The 12,098-nt window shown below is 37.2% G+C and overlaps 1 protein-coding gene across 1 annotated transcript in view; it reads left to right on the top strand.

The window, feature by feature from the left end:
* The window catches only part of UBAC2 (UBA domain containing 2), a 35,924-nt gene that overhangs the window by 3,910 nt on the left and 19,916 nt on the right, over positions 1-12,098 (top strand). Inside the window, exons 4-5 of the mRNA XM_010178266.2 lie at positions 813-860; positions 10,397-10,642. Coding sequence (XP_010176568.2) covers positions 813-860; positions 10,397-10,642 — 294 coding nt within the window. The remainder of the gene's footprint in view (positions 1-812; positions 861-10,396; positions 10,643-12,098) is intronic.

Here is a 12,098-nt window from a genome sequence, read left to right as displayed (position 1 = left end):
CTCTTTCCGCAGTCAGAAGTCTAGAGGGGAAGCGTTCTCATGCTTCAGCCAGCATCATGCAGAACTGTTTCAGTAACCAGTATCAGTTTAATTTTCAGACCGTTTTTCCAGTTGGTAGTAACTTTCTCCAGGTGATTAATCACATATTTTACTAGAAATGATGGGCTCCCCTGTTGGCTTATCAGGATTTTTTAAAAAAATTCACTCTGACCTATTTCTGCGATTTCATGTCGACAAATATGCTACTGCGTGAGAACTTTATTTCTTTAATTTTGATGCTCAGGCTTAGTCTCTCCATGACTGCACGTCTGAGAGCTTCACTTGCACTGCCTGCCTCACTTGGGACTCTTCTCCTGGTGCTGCTGAGTCATTTCCTTTGCTTCAGTCTATCTTTCAGACTTGTTTTTCTGTGCAGCCTATAACTGACATCCTGTTATACTTACTATGCTATATGAAAATAAATTGTATTGTTCTGTAGAAGGAGAACAATTGTTGGATCCCTGTGTTTTTTCCACTTCTGCTACTTCTGGATTACATCTTTTTTTAATGTTAAACTGAATTTTCACAGAAATAGATGTCTGATTTCTCCCATTGTGATAAGTACATAGTCTATATAATATTGCAACGTAGTAGTTCAGATACTTCTGGATTACATCTTTTTTTAATGTTAAACTGAATTTTCACAGAAATAGATGTCTGATTTCTCCCATTGTTGTGATAAGTACATAGTCCATATAATATTGCAACGTAGTAGTTCAGGCAACAACAGCTTTGTAAAATTAAAGTTGTAAATCACTGCTCTTGTCTTCTAGCTCTTAACCTCTGGTTCCTACATCTGGATTTTAGCCTTAAGTGGATTGGTAAGTCTTACTGTTTACAAAATCATGTGTTGTTTAAACCACTCTGTTACATTTGCCATCAATGCAGTATATTTGGACTCAAAAAGAACAGAAATTACTAAGTATGGTTTTTAGTTGTGACAGTGAGTAGAAAGTTTTCCTCTCTAACTTCCAAATGTGTAAAGCTCTGGCTGGCTGGTGATAATCTGACCAACAACAGAGCTGGTTAATATTAGCAGGCTGCCACTGCTCTCTGACCCCCTAAAATTAATTTTACTGACATGGATATAGCTTTAGACCCACAACTATAAATGAGACTATAGAGGAAATGGTAGAAATGTTTACCCTTTGGGGTTTTTTGCTTGGTTTTGTTTTTTGTTTGTTTTTTTTTTTCAGCAAGCCTCAAGCTTTTATTCCAAAAAGCAGCTTTTAACAACTTTGCTGTGAGGATTTTTCATGTTTTGCTGTTCTCCTAGGTCATCTGTAGTATCGCCGTTTCTCACTGTGGTAACGGCAGTAAGGGTGCAAAATCACGTTATTCACGCCAGTCAGATAAAGTCAGTGTGGTCTGTCTTTTTTCCTTTCTGACTCTGTTCTTAGTACTAAGGCACTTAGTGCTGAAACAGATTGTACTAAATCCTCCAGATTGTTAGCTACTGATAAGCTGCTTTTAAAATCTTACAAACTTAGAAATTAGGAGCTCAAACTCTGGTTTCTTGGCCCAAAATACGGTCTGCTTTTCAAACCGTGAAAGTACCACCTCTTTCAAAGCAGCTCGTTATTGACTTGATCCAATCTTAAGAAGAATTTTTATTGTGCCCTTGCTATTTAGAACCTGCTAATTTGAATTTGCAGTGAGCTCAGAGTGAAATGCCTGTGGACACTCACATGTTGCTGCTATAACTCAGTAGTTTGGTCTCTCACCATTTGCATTGACTATACCAAAATCTTCTGTGAGCTCACAGGATAACTAACAGAAGTGAAGGAGCAGTAAACAGTGAAGTTTGCTCAGCAGTTTGGTCTGACCATAAATATAGATGAAAACAATGCAACTAACAAACCAGAATTTCTCTGTCCTGGAGATCAGCCCAAACCTCTGTGCCTGCCTAAGGATCTGTGACTTCCTCCAAACACACTACCCTTCCTGTTACTCCTCTGGCTATTTTAGTAGCCCTTCCTTTTGAACAGGTGTTGAGTAGAGAGGGAAGGAAAAGAAAGGAAAGTAAAGGCATTTTAACCCCCTCTTTCCTGGTGGCAGGAACTGTATGTATACTTGGTTGTACAAACTTATAAAGAATGGCTAAAATATTTTATTTTTTCCTAGGATATTATGCAGTTCTTATTTTAATTCCCTTTTCATGTACATTTTTATTCATCTGTATAATGCAATGTTTTTAGGATTCTTTTTCATAAATGACCATTTTTTATTTGCAGGTTGACAGTATGCTTTACATAGGTATTAGTCCATAGGAATAAAATGAGCTTTTTCTGTCACAGGAAGTCTTAAAAAAAAGTAATTTGAAGTTTTCATATTGCTTCAGTCAGCATAAATTAAGCCATCATCAATGATGATGTGTTTTCAATCTCAATTTTTTTCTGCAGCAAGCAGAGATCTGCATTCTGTTGTTTTGTAGTAAGTGCCAGGCAACTTGGAAAGAAGTTCATGTTATGAATTTAAGCCATTTTTTGCACCACATATCTGTCACACTTCTGTGACCAAGTCTCTGTCTCCTCTGTTTGAAGTGATAATTTGGCATCTTTTGAGAAAACTCGATAAAGGAGTAAAGTTTCACAGTATATTAAATAATCTGAAGAGAGACACTAAACACTATAAGGGCACCTTTTAGCGTTACAAGTGTAGATGCTTGATAACACGTATATGTACAATTACAGAAATACGTAGGTTGTCAAATCAATGTTAAGTCATTCTAACAACCTCTGTGTTTTTCTAATTCTTACCACTCTTGACATTTTCTAACATTACTATATCTTCGTTGAATCAAAGTTTCATATATTTATACAAAAAGGCTGAGTAAATGCACGAAGACCAAGTCAGCTAGGTGTGCTCTTTAGTCACTACTTCATTGCCTGTTAGACACTTCACTGCCTGTGTTTTTAGCTCTGAAGGTCACTTAGACAGTCGCATGATTCTGTGTGATGTTCTGCAATTTAGCTTTCGTTCCACTTCTGCTTACGTGGAGTATTATAAAATGGCTGGCGCCGGCACGATTTCTGAAATGTTGTCAGTTTCCACTTTCTCTTCACTGTGTTCCTGGTTTAGGTTTATTTAAATTCTCATCATTTACATTTTAACATGTAATGAACACTCTTAGACTAAACGGGATCTGACTTTCCAGGTACAAGATGTGACACTGGAGATTGGTCCCTGTGTTCATCCTCACTAATGCTGTTGGACTTCCTTGCGAATTCCAGGCGGAGTGTAGAGCGACTAGGAACTGTACCGCCTCGAGTTCTTGTTTTTAGTGGTTTGAGTGATGCCATCATTAAGAGAAATGTGTTTGCATGTGTGTATGAGTCTAGGTATGTAGGTAGGCATTGATGACAGGGGATTTTAGAAAATTTGTAGTTTGACATGTGATTGTTCTCAGTTTCAGAGATTACAGCATGTGTTTTGTTATTGGAATATAGTAGAGGTGTACTGTGTCTGTCTTTGCCATAAGGTGTATCTTCCTAGATCTCTAATTTTGGATCAACATAGGAATACACACTTAAAGGCAGCTTCTTTATTCTCCAGATGAAACTGGAGTACATCTCAATTATCATTCTTTTGGTATGTCAGTATGGATCTGGTAATTTCAGTTGCTGGTATGTTGTGTAAATGATGCTTATTTGCCAAAAAGGGATAATTTAAGAAGTAGACTGTAAACAGATTCACACATCTGATGTAATCAGTAATCTGTAATGTTATTCTTCTTAGAATTTATGAGACTAATTTAGTTTCTTGTGATTTGTTTTGACAGGAATATACCATACTTGTTACATACAGTCCAGATTTGTTTCTTATAATAGGGGCTTTTAATGTCATAAAATTAAGAAACTTCATATTAGAGATGCAGATGTATCATGAAAGTCATTCAACCTATTTCCATTTGACTTTAAGCCAAAAGTGCTTTCAATAATTGCTTACAGGAGTGCTTCCATCTGATGCATGTCACTCAGTTTAGTGAAGGCCAGAAACAGTTTCCCTACTATTTTTTTCTTTAAAACAGTAAAAACACCTTAGAAAATGGTATCCACTTGAATGTTTTATTGGACACATACATATCAACCCATCTTTTCTCCCTTTTTTTCCCCTACCTTTAAATTCTCTTGGGTTCTCAGCTTGCATTTCTCATTGCTATACTCTTGAAGGACTGAAATTTGAGGGGCGTGTCAAGGCTCACTCAATCATAGCTACAGCATAACTGCTTCAAGAAGTAAGCTGAGGTTGGTACCAGCAGATGAGATATGCCCACTGGGGTATGTGGTTCCCTCCACTCTTCAGTATAATAATACAGATCACATGCCAGAGTTTCTGCTAACCATGTAGCTAGGAGAATATATTTCATAGGGGAAAGGTATTTTTCAGGCCCTTTCTGTGATTTTAGTGCTGTAGCCTCTTTCTTCTTATCTAGTGTCATTTGGTTATTTGTTTGCAAGGTGACCTACATTGCATAAAGTTCAAAATTTGGAACACCCCAAGTCTTCTGTGAGCTGCCTTGAAATTGTGTAGAGTTCAGTTCAAACCTTAGAAATTGAAATTGTCTTACCCTTGCAAATGCTGAAGTTTCTAAAACCCTATTTACTTAACAGATTTCACTAAACCAAATGCAAGAGCCTTCTGCATTGTTTCTGTGCTACACTGTGATTTACTTTTCTCAGGTTGTATGAAAAGTTGTGCTTTTTATACTTTAGATATTGGAAAACTGTAGAGAATCTGTAATTTAGAGCATGTATTTTAAAGGCTTAAGGTTAAGATAGAAAGTTCAGACAGTGTTGAGTGCTTGGTTTTGATTTCAGTTCTAATTTTTGAGTGCTTTACTTCTTATTCATAATTTTGAAGTTCTTGGTTTTACATAGACTATGGATTAACTGTTGTTAAATGCTCAGGAGTGTACTTTGATTATTATGAGTTCTGTTTGTTAAGAACTTTATTCATCCTTTTTGTTTGTTATCTGTTCAGCTGAAGTGTTTTTCTATAGTGAATTTCTGTCCTTCAGGATCAGCATCTATAGGATAAGATGTGATTGTCTGAGGATCAAAATATCTAAGCCAGACTTCCATTTTTTTAGTTCTTGTCTTAAAAATAATATTATGTGGTTAATATCTGATCAGACCTAAGAATGATTGATTTTCTTGTTGTTGTTTTTCCTCTTCACATCTTTCTTAAGTGATTTTGAACAATCCTTACTGAATTCTTTTCATTGTTTTAAAAAAATGTTTTTAAGGGCATGCAGAAGCATTTGTATTACCCCACAGTGCAGTATTCACACTTAGAATATCATACCTTCTGCATACTTAAAATTAGTATTAAATATGTGCTAACTTTCTTGAAGATAATTTTTGATCAGAGCCTGATGCTATAGTATGTGGTTACCTCCACGTTCATGTCCTGCTATGCGACCTTCTTCATCCTCCAGTTAATGTGGACATTCTCCAGTCATCCACTGTAGTCTTATGTAGAACTGTAGTCAATATGGAAGTGTGGTAAAATGATCTGTTGTGTAACATTACAGTTACAGGTTATAACTACAAACTGCAAATACATGTGTAATGGTTCTATTTGTCGGGTGGTTTTCACACGATCTCGCTTGGTTTCCTCAATGTGTTTCTCTAATCAAGGAAAATACAGAATATTGACACAAACTTTAACCCTTTGGTTTGATTCTAGTGTAGAATTCAGAACATACTAAGGATAAAGTAGATAAAATAGGCATAAAAATGTCACTTCATCTTAAGAATGCTTTCAATTTGTTGATCTCTGAAAATAGCAGTCTTGAATGCATATGATGAATATATTTAAATTTAAATTATTCAGAACAAAATAATTGAGTATTTGCTGCCATTTAATTCTGTCAAGTTCTCACCATTATGCAAAATAATTTTCAACATAATTTTCTACACCAATCTCCTTACTGTTTTTTTTTTTTGTTGTTTTATTTCCTTTTTTAATGTTAATCAAGTACAATGATTTTAAATATCTCAGTTAGTAGTGGAGCATATGCATCTTTGTCGTGCAAAATATTGGAGAGCTTCCATTTTTGGTTTACCTAATGTAAAAGAGAAACTATAGCAACTTCCTTTTTCTAAAAAGTGTACAACTTTGGAGGGACGTGAGGGAAGGGGAGAGGAAGTTGGGCTTTCTACAGGGGTGGGAAGAGGTTAGGAAACTTCATGTGAAGAACCAGTAGGAAGCCATGGTATTAAGAAAGTGAAGAAATGTAAGCACACTTTTTTTCTGCAGCGTGCCAGAGAACTTCCAGCATACTCCATTTCCTCTCTTTAGCATTTTGCCTGATATGATAAGGTTGGATGAGGTTGTAGGTTGTGATGATGTGACTACCAGAAAGCAACTAAGAGGCATTTTACGTTGTAAGACAAAAATTGTCCATTCTAACAATGTGAACTTAATTGCAACATCTTTCTGTGGTGACGTTTTATAGCCAAAAATACTCTGGAGGTTTATCTGTTTTGGGGGAAGTAGCGCTTTAACCTGATGTACAGTGTTGAAGTGGGGATATAAATGAGATCACCTGTCTTCAGTGAATAAACAAAATTGGTTTACTTTCTTAAACACTAGAAATTCACTACATGTCTGTAACAAAAATGATGGAAAAAAATACTTTATACTTTGTCAAAGCTTGGGATTTTTTATAATTATATATATATCAAGTTCTGCATATGAACCAGTTAAAGAGGAAGTTCTTTGGAAATACTTGACATTAAGATGGGTGCATGACACTAAGCCAGACTGACTCACGAGACCTGTTTTAACTACAAATGTCTTCATTCTGGATTTATTGGAAATATGCAAATAGGTATGTATCCCTTCCTCACTAGATGAAACTTCTTGAAAATTTGTTAAAACTGAGCAAAGCATTTAAAGTTTCTTATACTTGCATTTAATAGCTTTATAATTGGAATAGTAAATCAAGGGAGAGGTGAAGGGGAGTGGCACTGAAATCCTAACAAGATGTGGAGGTAACAAAGTGGATTGCCAGTGTGTACTTGGCACTCTTCACAGCTGAGTCTGTCCTTCCATCTGCATATACTTGTGAAGAACTGCAGTCTCACATGATTGCTCTGAACAATTACTGGTTCACAGTAAGTTTCTTGGCCACTATATGTAGAAGATAACTTCTCTTCTGCTAGTCCTACACAGTTTTGTCTTATTCTTTCACCACGTGCTTTTTATTTTAGCTTTTACTGTGAACTTTATATTGCCAGACCTCTCAACTTCCTGCCCTGTGAGCACAGAAGTCCACACATTTGGGTTATACAATGAGTATCTGTCTCAGGCAGGACAAGGAGGGGCCAAGACACTAGCCTGCTGTTGTGGAGCAGCAGTGAGAAAGAAGACAGCCCACTTCAACTGCTGCATTGGCTATAGACCCAGGCATGCTACTCCAGTGAGCTCAGTAAAGCTAGGGAGGGAGGTAGGAGCCATGTGTACGAGTCTCACATGCAGTGCTAAGTGCTATTCTCCATTTTAGCAGTGTCCGTAAACTTTTAGCTTTTTAAAGCCTTTTCTTCTGATTAAATGCTCTGGAATGACTTGCTCTCTGCAACTACTTGAAAGGAGGTTGTAACAAGGTGGGTGTCAAGCTCTTTTCCCATATAGCACAAGAGGAAACAGCCTCAAGTTGCATCAGGGGAGGTATAGATTGGATATTAGGAAAAAATTATTGACCGAAAGGGTTATCAAGCACTGGAACAGGCTGCCCAGGGAGATGGTTGAGTCACCATCCCTGGAGGTATTTAACAGACATGAAAATGTGGTGCTTAGGGACATGGTTTAGTCGGGGATTTGTCAGTGTTAAGTTAATGGTTGGAGTTGATGATCTTAAAGATCTTTTCCAACCTAAATTATTCTAATTCTATGATTAACTAACTGTACTTAGAAAAAATATGAAAATACTTGTACTGATGCAACTACTCATTGGTGCTTGCACTTTCCCTTCTGAGACAAACAAGTCCCAAAGTACTAACACCAAAGACATGCTGCTGCTATCTCTTTGCTGTATTTCCTATCTTGTGTTGATAAGAGAATGGTTCTGTTTGTGGTTAATGTGTTCAGACACGTGTCAAGATTTGTCATACGGTCAGGGAGATGTAGATTTTCCTATCACCACTTGCTTTGTTTTGTTCTTGTGACTTTTTGAACCTGTTTAAGATTGAAGGTGCCCTGGAAACATTAGACCCTAACAAAGGACTGTAGGTGATAAGAGCGATCAGAGATCGGTAGCTGGGAGGGACATTTGAAAGTGAGGGAATGCTGGTGTGATGTTGGACAAAAGTATTTTTAGCAGGAGCACTTTCCCTGCCTGGTTACAGCTGTGCAACCAGGAATGCAGAATCCCTGGGACCAAAGAGGGGGCCTGGCTCCATAGCCTAACAATTCAAGGTAGGAGGAAGGAAGATAATTTGTAGGTTCTGGTGCTGCTTGTGCATTTTGCGCCGAAGAAATCATCAGATTAAATTTAATACATACAGCCTGGTTCAGTAATTCTTGCTCCCAAAAAAGTGACCTTCCTGGTAGCCTTACAATCTAGGTTTTCTTGATTGAGGAGCCTATCTACGTAACTCTCTTGGGACCAGGTGGTTAGCTTCTGAGGGACCTTCTCGCTAGTACTTGATATACCTCAAGTACTGCATACCAAAATTAGATTAATTTAGGAAGTGATATGAATTTTCCTCCTTATTCTTTGATGATTCTAGTTCTGTCTTAGTTTCCAGTTGATGTGCGCAAGTTTTGGTCACGGGCTTACAGTCATCTGGAACAGTTTCACTAGAGCTGAGGAAAGGATTTCTAAGGTCATGAGGAAGCTTCTCTTCCAGTGCCCTGTCATTCCTGGAGTCCAGTCAGGAGTCCTGGAGTCCACTTTTCTTTGAATACAGAAAATTTTTGTCAAAGGCAGCCTTCACTATGTTGCCAGAGATTATGGCCTTCCTCTTATGCCATCCCATTTACCTCCTTTCTCATAGAACAAAAAGATTGAAGGGGTTAAGGGTAGTTTGCACCTTTTTTTCTCATTTTAAAATGGTAGCCTGTGTTTGGTGTTACATCCAAGCCTGAGAGCAGTCATAAAATGAAAGTAGACTAAAATGAAAATCAGTGTTTCCCAAAGCAGAATGTGTTTTTGCTAAAAGTCTCATTATCTCACTGGTTAATAAACAATAAACTTGTAAATAATCTGAAAAATATCCTCCTCACAAAGAACGTTGCATTATCCTATACTGATTGCATTCAGTATTTTTGTACAAATGTCAGTATAATAAAATAAATATGCCCAAATAAATAGCCCAGATGTGGAGTTTCTACCTTGCTTCTAGTATAATTACATTGTTGGGTATGTATACAGATTTTTTTTTTTTGGTTCATATCTCTTCCTGTTCATTTCACTCTGTTGTCATAGCATAATTCTTGTGGCATAACAGATAATAAATAGTCACAAGTACTGAATTGTGGCGTAAAGCAGAACGCAGACTCAAAGTTTGTGCCTAAGAACTTTGGACTTGAACCTCGTAATGGATTTAAACTGATGACTGAGTGATGATTGTAGATCATTTATGGGACACATAGATTTCCCTTGCTCCTCCTGAATCTGAAATGAAATCAGTCCCCAAGGCAGGCATGAGTGTGAATGAAGGGAATGGGTATTTTTGTTATAGGTGGGAGAAGGGCATCACAAAAACTGGCTTTTTCAATATCATCACAGTTTTTAATGAATGGGGTTTTTGAGCCTTGGGTTTGGTTTTTTTTCCTCCCAGAAGGTAGTTAGAATCCTTTTGGAATAAGTCTGTGCATATTCTTAGATTTTACTTCAAATTAGCTGTTTTGCATTTGTTTTTACTAGAAGGAGAGACTTGGGTGGTGGGGACAGGAGCCTTAAAGGGGTTGGTTTTTTAAAGTGTTTACAATGCTTCGGCATCCTCAAGAGCAGCCTTAATCTTCTCAGGTCAGCACACAGCATACCCTGACCAGTTCCTTTACTAGAAATGAAAATTTTGTTTAAATTTTGAGCTGTGTGAGAAATGGTCGATTGGTTTGGACTCAAATTCTGAAACAAACAAAAAACCCCAAGCAGCTTTCTGAGTCACAGGCAATGCAGGACACAGATTTGAAAAAGTAATAGTGTGTGGTTGTGGGGAAGTTGGAGGTAAAGAAATCCCCTATTCTTTCTCTGAGCCTTGACTGAGAACTCTGGGTAAATACAATAAAAAGTGCTTTAAAAACGGAAAGACCAACTGCTATCTGCAGCCAAATACAAAGTAAATTTGATGTATTGAAGTTTTTTGGTTTTGAGGGTTTTTTAACGTTTGATTTTTGGTTTTAGGTTTCTGGGATTTGCTACAATAGCAGTATATTAAAAGTTCATCAAGTTCTTTGTGTGCCCAGCTGGGTAGCAAAGATATTTTCTTGGACTCTTGAACCAATCTTCTCATCTGCGGAACCAAGGAATGAAGTTCGAGTGGGAATGGGAGCAACAGTTGACATCCAGAGGCAGCAGAGAATGGAGTTACTGGATCGTCAAATCATGATGTCTCAGGTTGCCCAAATGAGGCGGCAAAGGCAGCAGCAGGTATTGACATATGTTCTGTAAGGACTATATTAAGTTATGGCAAAAATACTTTTTTTTCCCCTGTATCTTTTTTGGTTCCTGTTTCTTAAAAATATGGATTTCTTTATTCTTCTCAGTTGGTCTTTCATACACTGTTGTACTGCTAATAGCCACGTAGGTGTTTATTTATAGAGCTTTGTACATTAAAACTGCTTCACAAGATATAAGCAGAATGTCAGACAGTCCTGTAAGGATGTCTTACACTATTCTTTTACCAAAAATGAGGCTGAAAGGTACAGTGATTGTCTCTTGGTGGTCTTTAGTAAGAGCCATTGTTGAAAACTAGGAAGTCAAAATGCTCCTGACTCTTCGGAGTATTTCTATGGTTCACGTTCTTTTCAGAGAGGTTGAAAATTGTCTTGCATAACTCCTTTGTTTGCAAGTGTGCTTTGAATCAGCCTTGTTTCTTTTAAGAAAGTGCAGAAATTAAATTCTCTTTCTTACAGAGGTCAGCTACAGGGTTTTCTCTTTGCTACATTTAATGCTTTTGGTTTGTTTCCTTATTGACTAGAACAGCAGAGCCTTTTTATTTTCTCTGTTTTAGTGAAATCGGCAAATGCAGTTGTTCACATACTTTGCATTGTAGGGCAGTAAAATGAGGCAAATAGTGTCCCAATTAACTTTTTCCTTTATCTTAGATGTGTGCATGACTACTCTCAAACCTAGCAGACAACACAGGCCTTGCATTGCTCTATGTGAACATATATTGCTTATAATTTAATTAGAGCCTGGCAATTTGAGGTCCTTACTGAGTTGCTTCTGCCTGAAACACAGCTCGGTACTGATACACAAGTTCTTGTGTTGGAGGTAGCGTGGTACAAGGAGATACAGCTGTGTTACCATTGATATGTTGCCAGAGTTAGAGGTGTGATAGCATAAAGCTTTGGCCTACAACTGGAGTGTGCGTCTTTGCTTACAGTCCCTGATAACATAATTCTGTTTTCTTTGATTTCTTAACATTTCAATCAAATGAAATTGTTCCTCAGATGGAAGATCCTAATCTCCTTTTCTCTATTCCCATTAGCATGTTAATCAGTTTTAACATAAGAACTGAACTGGAAATTACTCAGTTCTTGAATGTTACCGTTGTAATAAAAAATGAATTGAAAGTGTCTGTTGGGCTACAAGCTGCTGTGAAGAGGACAACCAAGATTCTTTAGCTAGGAGGAAGAAGCCATGACCAGTTATGAAGGGTGATCTTTATAGTATGTTTTTCATTGCAAAAAGTGTTAAATAAGTTTGGAACGGTAAACGATAAAAGAAGACTTGATAACATTTTCTTCTCTTCTTCTCCTTTCCTTAGGCTATGAACAATGAAAGCGAAAAAATGTCTTTTCATGTTTGACTTCAAATAGAGTTCTTAAAAAAGGTGGAGGGGTTTAAGTAAAATAAATGAACATTGTTTGAACATCAGTAA

Source organism: Antrostomus carolinensis, unplaced genomic scaffold, assembly GCF_000700745.2.
Source record: "Antrostomus carolinensis isolate BGI_N321 unplaced genomic scaffold, ASM70074v2 scaffold12241, whole genome shotgun sequence".
Classification (NCBI taxonomy): domain Eukaryota; kingdom Metazoa; phylum Chordata; class Aves; order Caprimulgiformes; family Caprimulgidae; genus Antrostomus; species Antrostomus carolinensis.
The sequence above is the reverse complement of the archived record's forward strand: the minus strand, read 5'-3'. Positions and strand labels throughout refer to the sequence as shown.